The following is a 25857-nucleotide window of genomic DNA, read 5'->3' on the forward strand; positions in this document are numbered from 1 at the left end:
AAGTAATTAACTCTCAATTGGCTGCAGTGCTTTTCTACCTATAAAGAGGGTATCATAGCAATAACATTAACAAACTTTGGACACACAAGGCTGTCAATGATGCCAACTTTTCAAAGGGAGTAGCAAAATTTGCTAAACAAATCACAAAAGGGGTTTTTATGGTATTTCACCTTAATATTAAGGTACCAATCCAAGCTTTCTTTCAAAATGTCAAATGGGTTGGTCAACTATAAACTTCTTTTTAGGTGGGAGAAATTAACAGTAACTATTATACATGGGCGTGATCAAGGCCAGGCCGATATATTTTGAGGGCTTAGGGGAAAAGTTTAAGTGGGGTCTTTTTCTTTATATTTTAATATTAATTAAATAAAATTTATTTTAATATTAATTATATTTTTATTTAAAAATCATTCTTCTCGCTTTTTGGGTTTTATTTAAGAATATCTTTATTGTTATTTGATTCCCTTATTTATTGATATCAATTTTTTAGGCCTTATTTATTTGAGAATGTTAGAGAATCTAATGATATAAATGCCTTTTTGAAATTAAGTAGGGGGCCTTAATTTAACCATATATATTGATTGTGTTTATTTTTTATTTTTTAATTTTTTTTATGGAAATTGTTTTATTAGAATTCATTAATTGGGGGCCTTATTAAATTGAGGCCTTTATTAAATTACTTATTTACCATGATTAGATGCCTTAATTAAAGAATATAGAGGGTAATAAGGGTTTAAATTTTTTTTTTAATGGAATTTTTTTCTTAATTGGTGGCCTTATAAAATTGGGGGCTATACTGATGATGGTCAAACTACGTATATCTCTGTGTCACTATGTACTGATGATGGTCGTACGTTGACGGTGAAAACGTACGTCTCATTGATGACGTCTCATTGATGATGATCGTCAACGTACGATGAAGTTGAATGAATATGAGTCATATGACATTAATTTCATGCCCACTGAAGAAGCACGCGGTGAAGTTGCTCCAAAATGTTAACACACGCATGCAGTTTGATCAGAAGTAGGGAGGGAAGGTTCAAGTTCGTAGTAACGACGCAGAAAAAGCAACAGTTTTCTCACAAAAAGGGCTCAGGAAATGCATTCGACAATTCAAAAGTCTCAAGTCTCGAAAGTCCTCCTGGAGATTCAGCCAATGGCTTTTGCTGTTTCTGCCATTAGAGTCGCAAAAACCATCATATTTGAAATGTGCGTCACTATGGGTGATGTCATCCTATCCTTTGCTTCCTTGTGTGGAGTTATCTGACTATTACTTCCACCTTAATTGGCTTTGAATTTATATATTAGTGGAGTGCCCATTTTAAGCTCCATTTTTCATTATCCCCCGTGTCTCACATACATTGTATCTATGGCCGTTGCTGCAACAATGCTCCACATGCTACACACACTCTTGCTCTTTACACTTTTAAGTATACGCTCTTTAACGTGACGGTGAAAATTATTATTGGATTCAATATTTAATAATAAATACATTGAATAATAATTTTTAGATGTATATTTAGAAGTATGAGAGCGAGAGTATATGTAGCATTTTTGGTTGTGAATATGCCACTAGCCTCATCATTAATGCATACCTCTAATTTGATTTGGGTGGCCACTACTAGTTGCCTCTGCCATTGCCAATGAAATGATTTTGCAACTTCTACGGCACGTGGGAATTTTGTTCATGTATAATTTCCAAAATCAAGCATTTTGAGATATTAGTAGTAGTGACTTAAAAAAAATAAATAATAAAAAAATAATAAAAAAGATATTGGAAGTGAATAGTTGTGCGTTCAATGGTCTCAAAGAAATTATTATGAGGTCGTAGTATGGACTAAGGTGTGGATTCAAATCTTTACAAAGGACAATTACTTACACAAACTTAATTAGTATTAGCCGTCTTAAGAATCTATTAATGTTCTGGTAGAACTAGCCGGGTCAAACTATGATTCAATTAGTCTTGAGAGAGTGTTTACAATTTTCACTGTCTAAGCTTTTCCTAAGTGATTTACAGCGGGTAGATATTACTATGGTAATACTTCCGTAAAGTAGTCACAGTTGATCATCTCCTCTGCCAAAAAAAGAAAAGAAAAGAAAAGCTACAATTAAGATAAAACTACAATTTATTAATGATGGGTCATTTTGACAATTAAAAAAGGGAAAAAAAAACTGTTGCTTTTTTATTTTTTTTATTTTTAGGCTCGCTGAGACACGCTAAGCTCACGTGTATTTACAAGCATAACTAGAATAAAGTATTATCAAAAGTAACAAATCTAAAGGCACTTCCAAGATGGTTTATCAACACCAAGAAATAGATAACAGAAATTACACTTATCCCATTCGAAGTCGCACCCTATTTGCAAGCACTTACCAAACTCTAAAAACATGACTTAAAGTGGGCAGCACTTTCAAATGTATGAAAAGACAATTGTACCCTTTAGATAATTTTTTTTAGCCAAAAAAAGAAAGAAAGTCCACTATGATTGTGGTCTTGATGGATGCCCGGCCATGGACATGGCTCTCTAGCCGATGAGACCCTAAGAGAAGAGAGGAAAAATAATAGGTTCTCACGTAACAACTCTAAAGTAATCAATTATGATTGTACAACCACCCCCAAGAAGAAACGGTGGCTACACAACCACCCAAGGAGAAAACTAGCCATGCATGGTGACCCATGCTAATGGGTTTGGGAACATTTACGTATATTAACGACTCTTATTCTTAATAATTTTTTCATATGAAACATAAACCTTACAAATGCATGTACAATATTTTTTAAAGTTGGCCGAATGGTTACAAATAGAATGTACAATATGAAAAAAGATAGCAGCTAAGATCTCAACACATGGCATTTGGAAACGTGAGAAAAAGATTGGATCAATCCAAAGGAGGGGCTATCCCAAGTGTAAGTATCAATAGTGGTACACATCATGCAAGCAACACTTCTTTGCCTTTTTTTCTCTTCAAGTACGCCTGCTTTTTGTAGCCACAAACCGTGCTCGTGGCACACTTGCACCCAACTATTTTACACGTGGGGAAATTTGATAATAATTACAAAGGAGGAGCTAATTAAGATGGGATTATAGTTGATATGGCAAACTCCAATTAGGGCAAATTTTAAGATTGGATACCAAGAAAATGCCACGTATGCAATCGGAAAGGTGATGATGATGATGATATATATATATATATATATATATATATATAGTGCAATTCCACCCATTTGTTTTGGGTGAAAATGGGTCAATAATGGTGATCAATGTGTCCGAAGTGGTGCACTAATTAAGTGTAGATATTTGACTATAATGGTAGGCAAGGGCAAGGGACATACGGCTAGAATTTGAAGTTGTTAATCCAAATTTACTCGTTAATTCTTATCTAGTGGACTATATTTTATAGAATGTTAATTAAACTTTTTGTAATTATTTGTTTATTTTATTCACGTCGGCTCTTCTTGGGCAACCCAAAAGATCAAGAGCTTGGACTATTGAGGATGCGTTATGCCTAGGAAAAAAAAAAAAGTGGAATGTATTAACCAAGCAATATATTCACCATACTATTAAATATTTAATTTAATTTTTTTTTTTTAAAAAAAAAAATCATTTTATCAACTGAAGTTTGACCCTTTATTTTATTATTTTTTTTTTAAATTTTTTGCTTTTAATGTTTACAATTTGGCAATGTACCTTCTCAAAGTTTCTAAAACTGTCAATGTAATCTACCACATGTGCCGCACATGGTTTTTTAGGGGGTAAATGTCCTCAAATTACCCCCAACTTCATGCATGCTTTTCCCAAAATGTCCCTCTTATATATATATATATATAAGAAAAAAAAATTAAAAAAATTAGGAGTTGCCATAGCTGGGTATATGGGACGTTTGGGAGAAAATGAAGAATATCAATTTAGCGTAAAATAATGGGTAATATCGTCTTAATATTAAAGTTGAAAGACAATTTATAATATTACATTTCATTTTACATTAAATGAAAATGAAATGGAGAGGATTTTATTTTGGTTTGGGGGTGGCTGAGCCATCCCCATTCCAGCCAATAAGGGGTGACTCAGCCGCCACCTTGGCTCATATGGGGTGGCCGAGCCACCCAAACCCTTTAGAGTGGTTTGAGTTACCTTCATTTAGCCATTGGAAGTGGCCAAGCCACATGCAACGCACGTGACATTTTTTCAACGAAATTTGCTAATAGATAGATAACATTGACAATTCAATAAAATATATTACTAACTTTAAACATTTGATGCAAAATTGAAAATACGATCCAACATTGTACACTATTAAATTCACAAAACTAAAAATTTGTCATGATGTCCCCTCTTCTTAACCAGATCCGATTCCATTGATAGAGTGAATGATGATATCTTTCATATATATTATGCAAGTGAATCATAATTGAATGGTGATGTCCCCCTTCCTGCATGCCCATAAATCTTGAAAATCAGTAATGCACGTGAGAATATCTCAGTACTCTGAAATTGGGTTTTTAGAAGGAAAAAAAAAAAAAAAAAAATTATGATCCTTCGCGGGAACATCGATGCTGGTAGACCTGTACACCTGATTCTCACATGCCATAATTGTTGCTCACATCTTAACCATGATTAATTAATCAAAAAAATTTAGGCCTATTTGGAAACAGCGATATATCTGAGGCCCTGATTATGATGCATCCAAGAAACTCACTCCAAAATGAAATAGTTAGGTGCTTTATAGGCCCCACCAGCCACCAGGCTGCCTACGCCGTCCAAAAATCCACTGCCTTAATTAGACTTGACGATCAAGATGAGAGGAAGAATATTTAAAAAAGTCAAAGATCCTTGAAGATATATATATGGTAGATATTGATAAAATTTTTAATATTAAATTATATTTTTTTTTTTTTTTTTTTGACATGTTCGCACAAGAGGAGGAGCGGAGATTCGAACTAGTGACCTCCACTTCATCAGGCGAGGTCCCAGCCAATTGAGCTATCTCTTGAAAATAATATTAAATTATCTCAATCTCACATGATGAAACCCAATTTTTAGCTCTATTCAATTGGATCAGGAAATCTTCATGAATTTTCAAATTTAGTTATTTTAGGAGCTTGAAAAATATCATATATTAAAATTGTGTGACATTAGAATTAAGTATATTTTTATAAAGCTTTTTACTTTTTATGTTGTAAGAAAATTTTAAGCAAAAAATTATATTTTGATTTTCTAAAGAAGAATCATCTCTTCAAAAATAAATAAGAAGCCTTTTAAAAGGAAAATTATTTTTGACTATTTTTGTAACATGTCACATTTTTAATATGTAGCATTTTTCAAGTCATTCAATGCAAGTAATGATGTGAAAATAACGTAATTTGAGAATCCTTTGAAGTTGTATGGAATTCTTATATGAAGCAATTAGGCGGCAATTTTTGAACTATCCACAAACCCCATATAAATCTAACATGAAATTTTTACGGTTTGTGATTGAGAGGTGTAGGGGTGGGTATCCGTTCGGTCAATGTCAGTAGGGGCATTTTTGCCTACCAATTTGTCAGTTAATTAACTGACTAGATAAAATTCAAAATTTACTTGAAAAATTGGTTAAGTCGGTTAATTGTCGGTTAAACGACAAAAAAAAAAAAAAAAAAAAACTCTACCACCTACCGAACCAAACTAAGGTCGAAATAGTATTTTTATTCCGTCTACCGATCGCCGAAAGTTGGTTGTCAGTTGTAAGCGGTAAACAGTTAATTTACCCACCTCTAAAGAGGCTGATTGATATGTATAATCTTATACGCATGTATCAATACATTTTTTTATACAATTTGCGTACCTAATAGAAATTCAGCACACAAATTACGGCGTTAATTAGGTTGATCCTATATAAAATATAAAATGATAATGTTGTAATAAAGTGATGTTAAGCATGGGCATTATGGGCATATACTCTCCTCATGATCCGTCGTCTTAAATATCTGTTCTTCTGCATGTGCTATGCGCCCCCTTTCTCTTTTTGCACAGAAAAAAGTCTTCTTCTTCCTTGTCCCACACACACCCATAATATTCTCTCCATAAAAGTCAGAGTTACAGAACAAACCCAATAACTATTTTCTCAATCTCTCTCTTTCACTATGTGCCCCTCTCAAAGTCCAACCATGCATGCTTCTTCTTCTTCTTCTTCTTCTTCTTGGTTGTTGTGCTACATGAAGCTTCGGTTCTTTGTTCGAATCCGGAGGTTCCTACGATCGAAAGCGGCGGCTCGGAAGCGACGGGAGCCGTCAGATGGGTTTGAATCGTTTGATGTAGAGCGTACGATGATGAAAGGTGTTGATAAGGAAGTTATGGAGAGGGAGAGCGTGGAGGATGAGTCGGCGGCGCTGCAAAGGTCGGTGAAGAAGCTTCACTTTGGGAGCTGGGAAGAGAAGGAGAAGGCGGCTCAGGATATTGGGAAGCTTGCCAGAGATGACGGGAAGATAAGGAAGTTGATGGCCGAGCTCGGGGTTATTCCGGTGTTGGTTGCTATGGTGGATTCCGATGTGGCGGCTCGCCGGCGCGTGGCTGTCACGGCCTTGATAGAGCTTGCTAATGGAACTTTCACGTAAGTTTTTATTCTACTTGTTTATATATATATATATATATATATACTTTAAAATAATTAATTTAATTTACATTCCCTATAATTAGTTTAGTAAGTATGGTCCCTGCAGTGTGCTTTTTTTTTGGTATTTTCTGTTAATTCTCCTTAATCTTTTTTATTTTTGACTTTGGAACCCAAAATAGGGCAAATAATTCTCATTGGGATTTTTGGAACCCAATTTTTCATAATTAATTAGAGTAAAGTCTACTTAACCCATTTCAAACTACTACCCTAATGACAATTTACTCCTCAAACTATCAATTATGACAATTTACCTCCAAAACCACCAAAACAATAGTACCCTCAATGTTAGCAAAATGACAAAATTACCCCTATAAAATTTTTAATAAGACTAAAATACTCTTAAAAATTTGAAAAAAAAAATTAAAATTTAGTATTTTTATTTTAATTTTAGTAAGGATAATTTCGTCATTTTTAAAAAAATTGGGTATATTATCATTGTTTTAATAGTTTGGAGATAAATTTAAAAGATAAATTGTTATTAAAGTGATAATTTAAAGGGATTAAATGGATGTGATCCTAATTAATATGAATGGAAATAAATGTTACAAAAAAAAAAATAGGCAACGATGAGTGTGTGCAGCAATATAGAGAAGTGCTGTCATAGTCGTCCGACCATGATAGCTTCACCCGTGGGTTTATCAGTTATCACAGGGATCACAGTGCCCACCAAAGCACCCACACATGACTAAAGCTTACGTACTTTCTGACATATTTCAGACCCTTTTTTATTTTTCTTTTTTTACAAAAATAAAAAATATGATGGGCATTATTTATTTGAATAATCAAGAATTATTGGAGAAAATGTGATCTTCTTGAATCTTGAAGGGCACGAAGTGCGCCGACTGTAGCCACTAAGTTCCACGGTGGTTGGAATTTAGAGGGGGGAACAGTGTCGATTGAAGCGACATCTTTGTCTTTGAAAATTATAGCCTATTAAACTGGTAGTGTAGTAGTTAAGATTCCATATAATCTCCTTCAACAATGATTAACTACTTCATTTGTTGACTCCCCATTTTCCAAAACAGATCTTACTGATTTCATCTCCTTAAATTCTGTATTCTTTATTTAATTTGTTTGTATATAATTGGGTGCACTTACATACCTAGCATGCGTGTCCGATTTAGATCTGACTTATTTAATTAAACAAGTTAGACTTATAAATTATAACATGCTAATTTCATATTGGGTTTGTATAAAAAATTACCAGGTCTAATTGTTGCATTTTTCGTATTGGGTTCGGGTCGTGTCGAAACATGTGTATGAAATTATATAGGTCAATTTTAATCCGACTCATTTAATTAAACGAGGCTCCTCAATTCTTGAACAAGATCTTGGTTAGTTATATTTGAGGGGTATTTTTGTCTTTTCACTTTTTGAGGGGACAAAAATACTCCTTAAATATAACTAACGGGATATTATATATTATCCAGTTCAACTGAACCGAAAAGAATCCTAATTTCTCAATCCTAACCTTCTAATTGGCCTAATCAATAATGGGCCACTATGATATTATTTTGAGTTTGGTTGATTGGCTGATTCAAGTTTCAATTTGTCATTATTGTTTAACAAGTTGAGGTTGTCCCCCTAAATATTCTTCCTAAATTTGGTCTTTGTTCTTTCTCTGCTCAGGAACAAGGCGGTGATGGTGGAGGCAGGAATCTTATCCAAGCTGCCAAAGAACATTGATGCCGTCGATGAATTGACGAGACGTGAAATGGCAGAGTTGCTTTTATCATTGTCTTCTCTTGCAAACACCCAATTCCCTCTTGCCTCATCGGAAATTCTCCCGTTTCTCAAAGGCATTCTGGAGTCAGCTTCAACTGTCGAAACCAAAGAGCCATGTTTAGGAACTTTATACAACCTCTCCGCCGTGCTGGACCACGCTGGACCTCTTGTCTCAGGCGGGTTGGTAAACACTCTCTTGATGCTCTCCACATCGAAACCACTTTCGGAGAAAGCACTTGCAATAATGGGGCACTTGGTGGTGCCGTTAATGGGGAAGAAGGAAATGGAAAATAGTGCAAATGTGCCGGAGTGTTTGATAGAGATTTTGACGTGGGAAGATAAACCCAAATGCCAAGAATTATCGGCTTACATTTTGATGATTTTGGCTCACCAGAGCTCAGCCCAACGGGAAAAAATGTGCAAGTCGGGGATTGTGCCGGTGCTTCTTGAAGTGGCGCTATTGGGGAGCCCTCTGGCTCAGAAGAGGGCGCTGAAGCTACTGCAATGGTTCAAAGATGAGCGGCACGCGAATATGAAGCCGCATTCCGGGCCGCAGACCGGAAGGATTGCGATGGGTTCGCCCTTGAATGGAAGGGAGACTCAAGAAGGGAAGAAAATGATGAAGAGTTTGGTGAAGCAGAGTTTGAATAAGAACATGGAAATGATAACGCGACGAGCCAATCCTGCTGCAGACGCTTCGAAGCTGAAGGCTCTTGTGGTCAGCACAAGCTCTAAGAGCTTGCCTTATTGAAAGTTTTTTCAGGCTCTTCCACGGGAGATGATTTGAGAAGCATTTGTGGGAAAATTGATGTTTTTCCATAGGGGGGGTGGGGGGAGGAGATGATCATCAACTCCTTGCCTTGGAGATGCACTCGTTGTGCAGTATGAATGTTGTAAATAATGGAGAAAAATGAAAATCATAAAAGCTTGTTACTCATTCTTGCCCTTTTCACACGGATCTATGTCTGTGATGATGTTGAGGCATAGGAAACTAGGTTACTTGATGAATACATAAGTGTATACCTTCAGGATTCAACCATAGGTCTTCTACCCTCTTTGCAATTGTCTTCCTTGATGGGTACAAACACAATCTAAGATCAGTGCCCGACACTTTTAGAGTTCGTTTGGATTTGTGATTTCAATACGTGTGATTTTAAAACATAATTGAGCGTCGAGTAAAATCGTAGTTTTCAACTTTTAAAAAATACTATTTTTTTTTGGTGATTTGATTTGAAATCACATTAGAATGACCTTTTCAAGTTTACAAAATTGCAATGCCAACTACAGTGAGTAGAATGACCTTTTCTCTCTTTCAGATAATGAATATGCTTGTTAAAACTTTTACTTTAAAATAACAAACTACTTGACTAGAAAACACTCTTAAAAACACAAAACTTGTATTTTTTACCTAAACACTTGTTTAAATAATAAAAAAGAAAAAAGAAAACTTCAAAACGTCTTTTCTGTTTTGTTAGGTGTTAGGTATTACCGACTAAAAGGGTTAATGATATTAAATACCTATTCTAGCAACTAACTAAAGCCCCACATTAGTCAAGTCTTATGACAAACTCCATTTTGTTTTTGTTTCCTATCTGCAATTTCTCCAAAGGCAATTATACTCGGGAATCGAACTTCATTGCTCAAACAGTTCCGGAAACCCATTAGGAAAAAAGAAATTTGTAGGTTCATTATGAAGTAGTTTCTAAATTTTATTTGAAGTAATTCAACATAGCCCAATCAAAGTGGCACTTAGAACTCGGAGTTGAGTCCACAAAAAAAAAAAAAAAAAAAAAAAAAAAATGCAGTTTTCAGAATGCATCCACAGCAAAGGCATTGAAAGTAATCATCTTTTCCTCGTCCTCATTAGTGCAATTACAAGTATAGGAGATCCGGAAGAATTAAATCATAATCTCTACATTTGTTACAATCAATATCCCAATTCTCCACCCAATAACAAAAGCATGACACTTCCAAGTTTGTATTAACCCTACTCGATGGAGTTAAAAGAGCAAAAACTGAAGTTCTAAAATAATCAAACAAGAATTACTACATAAATTATCAAAATCGTCTAAAAAATAAAGGCCATCTACACAAGCCTACAATGGTCGAGCAGGTTCACAGAGATTTGACATGCACCACTCAGTTTAACTCCTCAACACCAATGCCACAACTCTTTTCAATGATGCAGACGCCTTCCGCAGATCAGATTCTGAATGAGCGGCAGAAACGAACAATCTAATTCCAACAGCCAAGCAGCATTTATCTAGTGTTGATCTTTTGGATGCCACCACAAGTATGTTGTCTTCCTTCAAAACCTGAAAAGAAAAAAGAAAAAAAGGCATTCAGTAATAAGAAAATAGAAACTAAAGAAATTGATTTGCCTAAATTGTGAATATAAACCAGATAACTATTTTCTTACTCGATCAGCAATATCTTCAAGAAGAATTAGATCATTTTTCACGGAGCCTGTTGACTTCTCTAATTTGAGAAAAACGATGGGGGATTCCACATTACTTGCTATCGAGAGGCCCGGTATATCTGACAATCCTACGGTCACAAAATATATTGAGATCAAAGAGGTGTTGAGGCAGCTTTTAGCAAGCATGTAATTTTTGCTTTTGGTTGATTTTGGTATATCATATGTATAGAACAAAAACTTTAGTGTTTAATGGATTTAATATGAATAAGCATGTATCCAAGACAAATATCTACATTGAGCAGATTTTCTAAAAGGTATAAGTGACTGGTACATCCATACGAATAATACCAATGGCCTCACAGACCTAATGCAACCCATTATAAAAAGGATATCAAGTCTGACAAAGCTTTTCTCTCTAAAGAGTAATGCCCTATCAATGGCTGTTTCATGTACCTATGCATTACTGAACTAAGAAACCTTCAGCACCCAATGTAAGGTATTTTTATTGTTTACAAATATATTGAAGCCTGTTTAGCAGTAAAATAGAACCAACCTTTCCATAATAGAGTAATGTTTTCCTTCAGTTTCTTTAACAGAACAGGATTTTCCTCCAGGACATCAATAGCAGTTATTGCAGCACTCGCAAGATAGGGGGGCAAAGAAGCAGAGAAAACATATCCAGAACTGCTTAATCGCTGCCAACAATTAGCATAGACTGAGACATTAGTAACTTAAAGGCTGGAATATATATGAAAATATAATAATTGATACAATTTTGTCTTGTTAAGACTTCCATCCTATCAACACAATAGTTCATTTACAAGAATGTCATTCCTATGATGTATAATTTGCATACTTGGTGATCAATGACTCTGGCACTTCCCGTGCAGAATCCTCCTTCTGTGGCTAATGCATGTCCCATTGCAGCAGTTACAATATCTATCTTCTCAATCTGCAATGCCAGACCACCATCAATCACAAACAGCAATTGGCTCAATTTACTTTTAGAAAAAAAGGGGATTGGTTAACCTTTCAAAACATACCGGAACCCCATAATATTCAGTGAGACCTCTTCCAGAACTGCCAAGCACACCAAATGAGTTGCTCTCATCCAATAAAACACGAAACCGATATTCCTCCTTCAATCTAATGATCTCGTCTAAGGGAGCTATTTGGCCAGAATTCTGTAAATTTTGGAATCAAATATAGCACGGTGGATTTACAAGCATAGAATTAACACTGATATCATTAGTAAAGACAAGTTTGAGAGCGATGGCCATATCCTCATCCCATCATCCTCTTGCTCACATAAAGAAATTGAAAATTAAGAAACAATAACACAGAGAAACCACACTCAACCTTAGTTTATCAAGTTTGATCAAAACCATGGAGTTCTAGCAGCTAATGCAATCTCTCTCTCTTATATACATATAATATAAGTAATCATATATAGCACCTTAGCAGAATATATCAAATGACGAACTTTTAGCATTTATGCTTTGAGCATAAAAGCTATGTTTCTTTCAATTCTCTCTGGAACTGGAGAAAAATGGCAAACAAGCCAATTAGAAAGATTGCATCATTTAAAGATACGCTCATCCATTTGTAATTGCCCATCTTCCTTCTACTGCCAGAATTTATGCCATACATAAAGAAACTAACATCTTCTGCAGCATGCAACATAGAGCCAATACATCAAGGTGCCTCCTATGTTTGTTCACAAAGTCGAGCTCAATTGTTGTGTGAAAATGCACAAAAGAGGTGAAATTTTGATATGCACAATGCACAAAAAGTTTACCTGGTACACAGCTTCAACAACAATGTAGCGCCGCAATTTCTTAGCCCGCTCATTCTCTGCAGTGACTTTCTCCAGCGTATTTCTTAGGGATTCCATATCATTGTGCTTGAAATACACGATTGTGCTTCTAGAAAGATGAAGGCCATTTTGTATTCCCCAGTGTACTCCCTCATCCCTGAAAAAGGAACAATTAAAGATAAAAATTTACAGCAAAAATTTGATGCAAGCCATTTTAACAGCAAAAACTCCTAATGTATGCTGGAATCTGAAAGGCAACAGGATAAATGTTGCAAGCAGCTCTGGTAGGCTACTAAGACAGGACACAAGGTTCAATGATATTCTTATATCAGCAAAATAAACCCAAGCAATTGTCACATTCATAATTACTTTCTTTTGAAATTCTATTCACCTCACTAGTCATTTCAATTAATGGCCTAAACTACCACTTTAAGAGGCGTGATAACCCCTATTAGGAATTTGTCTTTTAGGGAGGGGGAGAGGACTCGAGGGGATTTGGAAGGGTACCATATCCCCTCCAAGCTCTTTTTTATGAATTCCCTCAAATTGGGGAAATTTGAAAAGAGGTGAGACCAAGTTTAAAATTTTTTTTTATACTTTTCCTTTTGTCCTGTATAATTTATTAAATTTTCAACGACGTCTAAACAAACAATCATCACCAATCTCTCTCTCCATAGTCTATTTACATAATAACTTCTCATTTTCTATCCTTTCTACCCTGCAATCAAACAATGGGTGGAATACATATTCCCCTCTCTCCTATTATTTATTAGAACTTTCAGACAACAGAAGGGATAATCATTCCCTCTTTTCTCCTCTTCTCCTCTGCCTCCCTTCCTCCTTATCTTCTCTTCTTCCACAAAACTCCCAAACATAGGGTAAATCACACATGCCATGTAATTCATACCACCCACCTTCATAACAATAACACATTGTGACCAAAGATTGTGTTTCAATGCAATTATATAAAGTATGCAAAAGTAGAAAAACAGTTTCTCCTCCGACTAGGTTGGCTAGCTTTTTAGGAAAAATCAATTTTTTTTTTTATAAAAAAAAATTCCATTTGATTCAGAAGTTTTGACTTCTACAAATAACAGCAAAACTTGGACACATGCACGGTCCCCATTATTTTATTTACACCTGAATTTGCATCAACACTTTTGCCACCCCATTTCCACCACCAATCATTGCTACTGTCTGTAACATCCATCCCATCACTAGCATCTTGACACCTCAGTTGCCACCCCCAACATCATTCCCATCTTTGTCTCACCCACCACAAAGAAAAGCATCTCATTATCGACCATGTTGGAACCACAAGTGGTTTTTTTTTTTTTTTCCAGAATTTACCATACGAGATTTTTCATCTTAGAATTACTTATTAAAAAAATGATTTTCCTCCTAGAATTGATTTTAACACAGTATAACTAGTTCCTTTGATAATAGATAGAAACACAAGGAAAAGAATCCAAAAGGAACCTAACTTTTATAGAACAGCCACAAAAACTAAAAATAATTAAATAGTCAAAGATTATGTATACTCACACCACAATGATATCTCCTCTTTTGGCAAAAGCTGGAATTGCACTGAACATGGTGGAAAGTCCATAGGAATAGAGAATTGAATCAGGAGTTCCCAAAAACTTTGCTATTCTGGCCTCACAATCAAGGTGTACATCTAGTAAGATGTGAAAATATAAAATAATTGTCAAAAGAAAAATGTTTTCCCAGAGAAGAACTGGGGCATGAGTTTTGAGGAGGGAAGGGACCTCCAACCTGACTCATATGAAAGTAGTTTCAAAATTAACTCTTACCAATTGTTCCGTAGAACCCACGAGGACCACATGAACCAACACCATATTTCTCCAATGCAGTGGTACATGATGCCTGAGGTAAAATATTGCTATAAGGGCTATAATCAAACAAAGAAATTATCACAAAAGAAAAAAAAAAAAAAAAAAAAAATTAATAATAGGAACTGCATTTCCTCACAAGCAACTTCTCGTGTCCTATCAATCCAAGATAATTTGCCGAAGCAAAATTGACAACTTCTTTGCTGTTGACTACTGTATGCGGCCTTGCAGCACTGCCAGGAGAAAAGGAAGCAACTTATGAGCAGTGTCAATACTCAATACCTTAAAGGTTTTTCTGAAACACTTTATGGTTTTTATTCAAATGTTTGACTTATGAAAAATAATAAAGTCCACAAATGCAATTATATGTCCATTTAAGATAATAATTTTAATTTTTTTTTATATAAAAAAATATATAAAAAAAAAAAAAACAATTTATGGCCAAAGGCATTGTCTCACACGAATTAAAGAAATCCTCTGCATAAATATTACAACTATTTTCACCTTTCCAACACTGGAGGTTCGCTCTGCATCTCTTCTGTAAGTGGAGGAATGAGGGGTTCTGGAACCCATTGATCACAAAGCTCATCTATTTCCTATAAACATAAGGCACAACTTTCATTAGTTTTTGGTCAAGAGAGCACAATCTACATAAGACTGGGAGATACAAGAACTAACAGAATACAAAGCATAAAAGCCACTCTAGAAGCATATATCACCACTAATAACTAATATATACCAAAGGCGGTTCATTAAAATAATCAGATGGCACTTTGTTGGAACTAGAGTCAATGCGAGACAATGGTAAGTAGGAGGGCCAAACTGAATAAGTTTTGTAATTGATGGGATTAGATTTTATATGACAGAACTTTGGCGGAGCAAAATCTGAATGTTTTAAAGGGAATATCTAATTTTGAAACTTTTGCAATACAAATCACAAAACTTGGGTCTTGTTCCCTGGATGAAAAAAAGAGAGGAAAGGCAAAAAAGCAAAAAATACATATAGATAGGCATAGTGAGCATGGTGACAAATTCATTACATCTTATTCGTTCAACTTCTACCAAGATTTTAGATTTCAACATAATTATAAATTCAGCCTGGATTCTACACCATATCAACATTTTCTGACATGCTAGATTTATGGTATATATTTAAATGTTTTCAGGAAACTCACACAAACTAAACCAAATTCAATATTTTTTATTTTTTTTCAAAGTGTTTTTCATATATTTTGAATTTAGCAATGGGGAAAAGTGTCCAGGGGGAGAAAAGGTAAAAAGAAAACTTCTGGGTCAAAATACACTTCCTCTAAGCAGCAGTAGAACGTTCATTTATGTTGACCATGAAAGAGGGGAAGCATTAATAACCCACACAGCATTAAGAGAATAAAATGAAATAACACCCATTTACACCCACATAAAAAAGGGCTATGTTTGTAAATGTGTTTTGGGGAGTGTTTCTTGTTTTTAGTTTGAAAAATTCTTCAGATGTGACATAGTGAAAATAGCTTTGAGTGTTTTGGATTTTAAGTGTTTTGTTAATGCTTTTGTTTTGAGAATAAAAAACAAAAGAGAGAAGAAGAAAATTTTAACAAGCGGAGCCTTAAGTCTCCAAAAAAGGTTTGCAGCAAATAGGGGCGGATCCAGGGGGGGTTGAGGGGGGGCATCCGCCCACCCTCAACTCCCAAAAATCTCCCCTAGTATGGTAAAATTTTTTTTGTCCTGATTATGCCCCTCTTACTCATGATTATGCCCCCTTCCTCAAGCTCTGGCCATTTTATACTCCGTTGAAATTTGAAAATTTTTAAGAATTTGAATGTTGCAGTCTTGCAGAAAAATGAAATGTTGAAAGCTTGAAGATGATGAACAGTTCAGTTTTCAAATGCACTATTTTTCATTTGACAATTTTGTATAGGTGCAGCCTGCTTTGGACTTTGGAGTGGAAAAAATAATATTATAAATTAATAAAATTATAATATGTTGTCATTGACAAAACACACAAGACAAAAAAAAATTATGCCTCCTGGGGATACGTGTAAGACAAGTCCAAGGCCATGGGCCAAGGGGGCAGGCCAGGCGTTAGGCCTGCCAGGCTGCAAATTCGGATCCAGATCTCCTTTAATTAGGAAAAAATTAAAAAAATTTCAATTGAAAAAAAATTGAAAATTCTCCAATTGTTAATCGTGACCCTTCATTTTAAATCTAATGGTCTATAAAATCATTTAAATCTCGGTAAAACAAAAGCCACCATTTAATGCCTAGGTTACCTACATTGAGAAAGATATATTCAAGACTATCAATAATGAAGAAATCATGAAGCGATTCCAAGGTATGAAGACTCGTCGAGGACAATTGCCTTAGTGCTAGTCGTGACAAAACAAATTGTAAGTTATATTTACATGTTTTAGAACATAATTAAAATTTTTGTTGAATTATTCACTTATTTGGCTTGTTATATTTTTGTTAAACTTTATTTTTTGTATTCATTTAAAAAAAAAAAATAAAATTAAAAAAATTAAAAAAAAAACCATGCCCCTCGTGGACGAATTTCCTGGGTCCGCCACTGGCAGCAAATATAGTATTTTGGCACACCAATCATCATTGGGAAGAAATGTTCTACATATTATATCTGCAAAAATGTGATTACCGAGTATTCTGTTCGAAGAGCATGATCAGCTGATTGTTGTTAAATAAAAAGGTTTTGCTTTCAGCTTGAAAAGTATATGCTAGTCATACCATATCCTGTCAACACTCAAGACTTCTCAACTTTAGTATGTTAAAGAAATACTAGAGCAGTTAAGGGCCAATAAATCAATAAGAGCAGACTATCAGCCATGATAAAAAGTACACATTTGAACTGTCAAACAAACCTTCTTTGTTAAAGGCCTTTTAGGGGGCTTGTAACTTTTCTGGGAAAGTAGGAAAAGGATGACCACCAAAAGAAGAACTTCCACAAATAAATGCCCTTCAACCAGAAGGTAAAAAGACAAAACACAGTTAAACAAACTATTATCAGCCAGAAGTGGACAAGGACACTGTTAGCTCTTAAGGTTTAAGAGGTTACCGTCAATATGCACTCCAAAAACAACAGCTCGAGCAGAAGGGGCATCTAAAGCAAAAGTCACCCAATCTAAAGTGGTATTCACTATTTTCAAAACAGCTGATGCCATTGCACTGGATATCTCAATTTGGGGATTTAGAGAGGCTTCAAACATCAATCAATAGGCAATGTTACTCACTTCCTGTAAGTACAATGTCTTGATACTCATCACTGCAATAAAAGGCTTAAGAGACCTGGATCCTGCATATAGTTATGGTGATGTCCCAGTTGGTATGGTAGCAAAAAGTATTATACAATAAACATCAAAATAAGATTATAAACAGAAAAAAGATGGAAAAGTAGTAAGATGCAACTACACAGGTAGGTGACTGCATATATTGCATAATTTACATTCCTACAAAAGTAAAAATCATTTACAGGTAGAGAACCATATCTTATATCATCAAAGCAGTCACCAAGAACCAGCAAATGTTGGCAAGGGTGCCATCCAGTTAAAAACTAATTTCGAATTATTCCACTCCTTATCCGCAGTCGGTATTTCATTCCTTTATCATGAGCCAAATTGAAAACTAGAGAAGGCAAACATAGTTAAATGAATTATGATTTGTAGTACACCTCACTTGTTCTCATTGCTTTGCTTAAAGCAGGCCATCATGTGGCATGAGTCCTGCATAATTTCAGCATCTCTAGCTTTTGTATCCAATTTCCACTCGTTTTTTCATTAGTGAGTATTTTTTTTCCTTTGCATGGCTTGCGAGCGTTTTCATTTTCGCATGACTTGTAAGTGGCTCCAACATCTTTTTATGATTTTGATTTTGTCATGCTACAAGCCCATGTCACTTCCTTTTTTTTTTTTCTTTTTTTTTTTTTCCAGTTGCACCCCCTTATTTTGTTTTTGTTTAGGCTTGCCATAGGCTCATAGCTATTTCAGAAGTGTCTTCTTTTCTTCCTTACCCCTTATTTGGTTGTAAGAAGTTTCAACATTTCTTTTCTTCAACAAATAAATTTCTGTGCCGTTATTTTTCCTTCCAACTTTCTTTTTACAATCACCATCTCCTTATACTAACTTCTTTTTGTTTTTTTTTTTTGTACGTTAATTGCAATGGATCATAATCAAATTTGTAACCATAAAAGGCAGTTGACATTCATGGGAATGAACTTTGGAATGGACCATACTCTACTTCACCCAAGAAAAGGGAAGATGCCATTGAACCAGTGCCACTTACAACAATACCCAAAACGATTAGCAACTTAAGGAAACAGCCACTAGAACTCTCCAAGATGATAGCCCCCTATTGCATAAAGTTCACTTCCAGACTCCTTGAATCTAAGAACCTAAAATTAGCCAACTCATTCTTTTTTTTTCGACTTGTGATTCCATAACAATCTCCATTCATCTTGATACAAACTTCAGCCCACTCATAATAACTGAAGAACCAAACTTTGTAATCACATGAGATAAATCAAAATCAAGGTCTTTCAATGACTCCCAAAGCATAGTGAGAATTCCCACCATCACTACATTTCTCTCGCTGATCAGCTTCAAGTAAGACAGTTCAATGTTCCCAAATGATCGCTAAGGAAACCGCCAATCCCTAATCACCCTGGGTTACTTATAAAGCAACCATCAAAGTGAAGTTTCAGAGGGACGAAAGTTTCCAACTGGTCCCTCTCACCCTGGGCAGAACAAGGTGAAAGATTTACCAGAGATGAAAGCCACAGAAACATCTGTGGAATCCTTAATTTTATTAGCACCAGGATGCACCAACAAATATCGTCATCCCAACATTGACCTTACACCTAGAATATTTTCCTCATGAAATTCAAGCATTTCTGAGAAAAGACGATGAAACAGAATTACATATAAAACAGAAATCCATACATATATAACAATGTTGTCAAGAACAAGGCCATGTCCAGTAACCCTTAATCTCAAATCACGTTAATGAAGATACAAATTCTCGATCCACCATCCTCTTCACATGTCTATTTTTGTGACTCAACCACAACAATTTTGGGTACAAGTAAGCCTCTAACAAGATTTTCCATCATCCTAAGCAATTAAAACATATGTACAGCATGGTCAAACATAAAAACCGATTGAACTCAGATTCAGATAAAGGAGCTGAATCGGACTGACTATACTAAACAAATCCAAAGAGATATGAAATACCTGAATGGGACGAAGATGGAGAAGATGAGAAAAGCCAGTCCTTTCCCCGAAATTGGATTATAAGAGATATTGAAAGCTGGGAGAGAGTGCCTGATTGAGCTCAGAGCTGAGAGTAAGGTAATTTTATTTTATTTTTGTTGTAGGTAATTTTATTTTGGTGAAGCTCCTAATGCAGGATTCGGATTTCTCGGAATTCTCAGTGGAATTTTAGTTTTTGAAATTTCAGATTCAAATTATTCATTTTTATTCAAGAGCTATTATCCAAATAATAATAAATTTTTAATGATATGTAACGTGTTTCACTATTAATAAAATAATAATAAATTTTTAATATATTATTAAAAATTTATTATTATTTTATTAATAGTAAAACACGTAGCAAGATAATGACTCTTAGATAAAAATAAATGGTTTGGACTTAAAATTTTAGAAACTAGAATTCCCCTAAGAATTCCAAGGGATCCGGATCCGCTCCTAATAATGCTCTAAATGTCAATTTAGTATTTATATTTTCAATTTAAATAATTAAACCCTCATAATATATGATACTTTTTTATAAAACTGTAAGGAAATTAATCACAAAATACACATGCGTATATATATATATATATACTTTATATCTAACTTGATTTCTCATAATTTGTGTCTATTCCAAGTCATTAAAATAGTTGTACTCATTTGTACCCATGAGGGACTTCTCACTTCCTAATTCCTAATTTCCCTTATCTGAGGTCCCCCAAGCCCCCAAGGGATATAATTAATAAGCTTGATTTCTTACATTTGTTGAATTCTGACCATTGCAGTGGACAGGTGCCTCCACAGTTTACTGTAACATCCAACTCTCCTACAACAAAGAATTAATGTGGGGGCACATTTGGGAGGTCTAGAGATACTTGCCCTGAAGCCTGAAAAGACTTCCCTTTCTCAAATTCTTTGAAGTCATGTACTACTTGTTCATTATGGTGGACTAGATATTTGGTTTAAATGCCTCTTTTAGAACCATTATGGATTTGGATCCCCTCTAATTTTTAAGGAATTCGAGTTTTTCAAATATTTAAATCTGGTCATCTATTATATCTAAAGGTAAAAAAAAAAAATACCACGTTTTTTGGTCTTATTAAGGAACCAAAATATCTAGTTTTCTTACCAAAATAATAATAATAATAATAAAAACCAAAAAAAAAAAAAAAAACAACAACAACAACACACAAATGGTCGTTTTACTCTGCCTTCTTCTTCCTCACGCACAACGCTGTTTCTGCAGAAAAAATTCTAAAAAAAAAAAAAATTGAAAATGAGTATTGCACAATCCTCTTATTGAAAAAGCTGAATATACGTACGTTTGTTCAAGTGTCGTCCAGCTTCAAATTTGGTAAGTTCTTGTTCACTTAGCCCTACGAATGATTTTGAACTTACTTTTTCATTTGAGCAAACATACGTATTTAACTTCTTTTTTTTTTTTTTTTAAGAAGAGGATTGTGTAATACTGGTTTTCATATTTTTACGCTGATTGGTGACATTGTTTCGTGTGACATAAGATGCAGCTGAAGTCTCCTCTCTTTCTTTCCTTTCATTTTCGTGTATCACCAAGCTTTTCTTTTGTATTCTTTACTTCTCTAAACTTATTGTCAAAACTTTCTTTTTGGTTATAAATAGAAAGAACTACTCTGCTTTTGTTGATAAGTTAACCAAACAGAGACTTCTCAAAATCTTTCAGTTCCGGCTTGTTACTCATTTTGAAATGGTATACTGGCTATGCTACTCTTGGCTGACGCTTATTTTGTTTTTTTCCCTCATAAGTTGGTAGTCATTTCTGCTTGTTACTCCTTTTACTAGGCAGTTAATGTTAAGGGTACGTTTGAAATTGTGTTGGGAAATAAAGTTTTTAAAATGAAAAAGAGTTTTTTGAGAAAAAAAAAAAAGAAATCAATTTTAAATTTTTTTTCAAAAATGTGTTTTGACCATTTTCAGAGTAAAAAAGTCAAAGAAATACATTTGAAATTTTTTTTACCAAACATGTTATCTTTTTATTTGGCACAGCTTTCTAACACAATCTCAAACAAGGTCTAAATAAATGATCTTTGGAATTGTAAACCCTATAATTCTAAGGGTCCGTTTGGGTTTGCAATTTCAAAAAGTACGATAACGTGAATTTTAAAGACACAATTAAGTGTTCGAAAAAATCATGGTTTGACCTTTACAATTGCAATTTACCCTTTAAAATTCTGCGTTTAAAAAAAAAAAAATTTTCTTACATGCAATTTGAAAACGTAGATTTTCTAAGTTTTCAAATCGCAATTTTTTAAAAAAAACGTAGATTTTCTACGTTTTCAAATCGCAATTTTTTTAAAATGCAATTTCAAATAATTTATTTTTTGCGATTTTATTTAAAATCACATCTTTTTATTTATAAAATTATAATGAAACTCACCCTAAAAAAATTACCGAGACCTCCTTTCATTTGAACATGCCAAATCTTGGCTACTTCCTCTAGATTAGGTAGAGGGTACTTCTCTGCAGGAAGGCACACGGACACACACCCCACCCATGGCTGCAAGTAAGCAAGCCAACAAAATGCATCATTTCTGATCACACTTTACAAATATTGAAACTTTATTGAAAGATAGGTTGCATAATGCAATTTGTAGGTTTATCCAAATTACTTAATATTGATTATCCACATCTAGGAGTAGTAATATTTAATATATATGGAGCAGCCATGCACCATTCTCCTTAATTTCATGCTGTTGGATAAGAAGCATTCATGGCAATGCCACAAATGCCTTCTTTGGCATCAATGTCCCTTTGCATCCTTATATACCCGCCCTCGCCCCAACTGGTGCCCCATGAATTCTTAACCAGCCAGTACTTTGTCCCATTAGCGGTAGTGCCATACCCAACTGCAATGACACCATGGTCTAGGCTTGTACCGCACGTCCCAGTGAGGATGCCACTCAAGTAAAATTGGAAAGCATCCCCACTGGCCTCAATAGCAACCGAGACCGGTTGGTTGGCCACCGCCTGCAACAGAGCCTTCTCATCGTTGGCAAGCACATCTACATACTCGGTTATTATGGCTGCAGGCTCAATAGTCTTTTGGGCATTGCAAGACTGGGCTGGCAAAACGGGTTGACGGGTCAACCCGTTTCCGACCCTTAATGACCCGCCACCCGATTAGCCTCCACCCGTACACGGCCCGTTTAGGTAAACGGGTGAAAATCTCCAACCTGGACATGAAATGCCAAAATTAGAGGGCTACCGTGTCAACTGGTCAACATGAGGACAAAATCAGAGCAAGAGAGAGAGAGAGATCGGAGAAGGAGTGAGACGGAGAGGGAGAAAGAGACGCGAGAGAGAGAGAGAGAGAGAGAGAGGGGCGAGGCTGGCGAGCGGCGGCATGTTAGGGTTTAATATGAGGAGTTAAACCTAAGAGATGGAATTAGGGTGAAAAGAAAGGAAGAAGAAGGAGACGACTAGGGTTGGTTTGCAAAAAGAGAAAGGCAGGAACATTCTCGATGAAGTGAAAATAGATTTGAAGCTTATTCAATAAAGTTGGACACGTGGAGCACATTGCATGGGGGTAAAATCAGCTGGCACGCATTATTGATATAGTGCTTAACAATTTTATCAAGGTACAAAACGTGCAGTTTTGGGAGTAAAAGAATAAGGAGGAAGCTTCGTATGGGCTGCTGAGTAAGCTTGGGTTAAAGTGGGCTTTTAATCTAAAGGCTGCACATGTGGGCTTTTTTAAAAAAAAATTAAAAAAAAAATCATTTAAACGGGTGTGGCAAGTCACCCGTGGGTTGACCTGTCAAGAACAAAATAAACGGGTTGACCTGTTTATGACCCAAACCCGATAACTTCATGTCGAATTCGTGGGTCGTGTCAAAATTGCCAACCCAAGTTGCAAATGCTTTGTACACCCACATAGAGGTAATTAGCTTAAGTTGTGAGTCCAGAATTTTGTATGATGAATTGAAAGGCATTATCCATTGAACCACCATTACAGCCGTGGTCCTCTCCTTTATTTTCATAGTCCACAAGCTCTTGCTCTGACAAAGAAATTAAATTGCCAGTTTTAAGCTGGTTAATCCCTTCCATAGCGGCCACTACTGAAAATGCCCAGCAACACCCTATGCAACAAAAAAGTTAAAGTGAACAAATAATTAATAATTAGAAACAATAAATCATCATGATTAATTAATATCACTTACTACAGTTCTCTTGGTCCTTGATAGGGGTCACAACGCCCTTCTGTCTCCAGTTTACAGAAGGCGGTATGTCGGTGAGATTTCCATATTTAAAAGATGAAGTTTTGGAGGAGGAGAGCATTCCTTTGTCGCCGTTACGCATGGCACAAAATTCCTAGTTGGTCAAGTCTATAAATTGGTTCACACTAATGTGTATTTTTGGTCCAAGCCTCTATTATTATTGAAAGCGTCAATCCGCTCCACATTTGCCTTGAATATGGAAAAGCGTTTCTCTTTCTCCTCCACTTCTTTATAAATGCGTCCATGATGAGCCATCCATTCTTGATGCCTCCTCAGCATGTTGTGTTCCTCATCACTGAGGGAGTGACACAATGCTTGAGAGGCACAAATGGCCAGAGTCAAGAGAGAGGCCAAGCAAAGGAAATGGCTTAGGGTTGTGGAAGCCATGGTATACAAATCTTAGTGAGTGTAGAGGTGAGTTTTGAAGAATTCCAAAATGGGGCATAAGATTTATATACAAGGATTGTTGCAATTTGTCATTTTCTTGAGAATGCTAGAGAGAGACTTACATGCCATACTAGCTACGTGCCTTTAAGGATGTTTTGAATTATGTCAACATCTTTCCTCTACTGGCCATATAATCACAAAGGCCCATGTAAACAACATTTTCATATAAAGGATATCATCTTAATTTTGTGGTTTTGGATGGATGCATTTGTATTAAATTATAATATTTTTCTACTAGTGTGAATGGGTTTTTCTATCATAATATTCATTCATTGCCGTGAATGGCTCTTTAATTAGAAAGTAACTAAATTAAACTCAGAAGAAAAAGGTAACTAAAAGAAGTGACACAATTTGAGTAATTCTAGAAGTCTCTTTTGTGTCACTCTTGTGTCCCAAAAAAATGAGGTTGCTTTTAAAATCACAATTTGATCAAAATCTAATAGTGATTAATTACAAGGCCAATAGTAATTTTAAGAGTCACATCATCCTTAGATGGACACAAGAGGGACTTGTAACATTACTCAACACAATTAGCTAATTTGGTTTAATTAATATATATATATGTGTGTGTGTGTGTGTGTGTGTGTGTGTGTGTGTTGTGAAATTAAATGGATGGTGCAAAAATTCTTATTGATGCTAAATAATATTAATCCGAACAATTAACAATAAGATAAGTAGAATACAATAAATAAATAAAAAATAGAGCAAGGAAAAATCTCACAAAGCTATAGAATCACGCAAGAACGTTGTCCTTAAAGGTTGATTTCGTGCCTCCCGGAGTGTATAACTCGGTGCGATTGGATCTCTTGACACGCAACTTCCCAAGATTAGACAATAGTGTCTACTTTCGTTAAGGATGCACTTCCAAGTAACGAGGATCAAATGAACAACCCTTCGATCAAAGAAGATGAGGGACAAACTCACACCAAAAAGAAAAGGAAGACCAAAAAATAGCTCAATGGCTTATGAAAAGAAAATTTGTTGGAAAAATAGAATATAGGTTTAGATGCTGTACGATCCTTTTCTTTTGGAGCCAAAGAAGTGAGTCCTTGATGCTGGTAGGTGGGCTCAATTTATAAAAAAATTGAGCTCATTGCTTTTACTAAAGACCATTAATAGCCAACAGTAAAAAAGCAATGCAAGATGAAATTTTCCTCTTAAAGCCTATGAATAAATGACAAACCGTTAAAATCAAAACTCATGAAGGTGACTTAATGACAAATGGCTAGAAAATGTAAGATGAAATATTTTTCATAAAACTCATGAATAAATAATGAAGATAATCTAATGACAAACGGTCGAACCATAGATTCAGTTTTTTCCTCATAAAACTCATAAAGAAGACTTGATGTCAAACGGTCAAGAGGAAAAAAAAAAAAAAAAAAAGGCAATGAGAAATAATGACCAATGCTTGTAACATCACAACAATCCCCCACATGTT

The 25857-nt window shown here is 35.2% G+C and overlaps 2 protein-coding genes and 1 pseudogene across 2 annotated transcripts; 1 reads left to right on the forward strand and 2 right to left on the reverse strand.

Annotated features, from left to right (window-relative positions):
• The first annotated feature begins 6017 nt into the window (after positions 1–6017).
• Positions 6018–9412, forward strand: LOC132171465 (U-box domain-containing protein 7). Its single transcript, XM_059582785.1, has 2 exons — positions 6018–6588; positions 8281–9412. Exons 1-2 carry the CDS (start codon positions 6122–6124, stop codon positions 9125–9127), a joined length of 1314 nt encoding a protein of 437 aa, XP_059438768.1. The 5' UTR covers positions 6018–6121; the 3' UTR covers positions 9128–9412.
• An 860-nt stretch (positions 9413–10272) lies between these two features.
• On the reverse strand, positions 10273–19840 carry LOC132170353 (long chain base biosynthesis protein 1-like). Its single transcript, XM_059581305.1, has 13 exons — positions 19699–19840; positions 17529–17765; positions 17335–17429; positions 14969–15060; positions 14604–14697; positions 14426–14498; positions 14157–14289; positions 12594–12768; positions 11839–11979; positions 11652–11747; positions 11349–11490; positions 10796–10923; positions 10273–10691 (listed from the first exon to the last, which is right to left on the reverse strand). The coding sequence occupies exons 2-13, from the start codon at positions 17677–17679 to the stop codon at positions 10521–10523; spliced, it is 1491 nt and encodes a 496-aa protein (XP_059437288.1). The 5' UTR covers positions 17680–17765; positions 19699–19840; the 3' UTR covers positions 10273–10520.
• Positions 19841–22330: 2490 nt separating this feature from the next.
• On the reverse strand, positions 22331–24248 carry LOC132170354 (senescence-specific cysteine protease SAG39-like; annotated as a pseudogene).
• Between the last annotated feature and the right edge of the window lie 1609 nt (positions 24249–25857).

Source organism: Corylus avellana, chromosome ca2 (assembly GCF_901000735.1).
Source record: "Corylus avellana chromosome ca2, CavTom2PMs-1.0".
NCBI classification, from domain to species: domain Eukaryota; kingdom Viridiplantae; phylum Streptophyta; class Magnoliopsida; order Fagales; family Betulaceae; genus Corylus; species Corylus avellana.

Excerpts from the sequence above, each read along its gene's own strand:
- LOC132171465 (XM_059582785.1), top strand. The coding sequence starts at position 6,122 with ATGTGCCCCTCTCAAAGTCCAACCATGCATGCTTCTTCTTCTTCTTCT. Across the intron at positions 6,589-8,280 it reads CTTGCTAATGGAACTTTCAC|GAACAAGGCGGTGATGGTGG; the intron begins GTAAGTTTTTAT and ends TTCTCTGCTCAG.
- LOC132170353 (XM_059581305.1), bottom strand. The coding sequence starts at position 17,679 with ATGTTTGAAGCCTCTCTAAATCCCCAAATTGAGATATCCAGTGCAATG. Across the intron at positions 11,980-12,593 it reads TTGTTGAAGCTGTGTACCAG|AATTCTGGCCAAATAGCTCC; the intron begins GTAAACTTTTTG and ends CAAAATTTACAG. Across the intron at positions 10,924-11,348 it reads CATTACTCTATTATGGAAAG|GATTGTCAGATATACCGGGC; the intron begins GTTGGTTCTATT and ends TTGTGACCGTAG.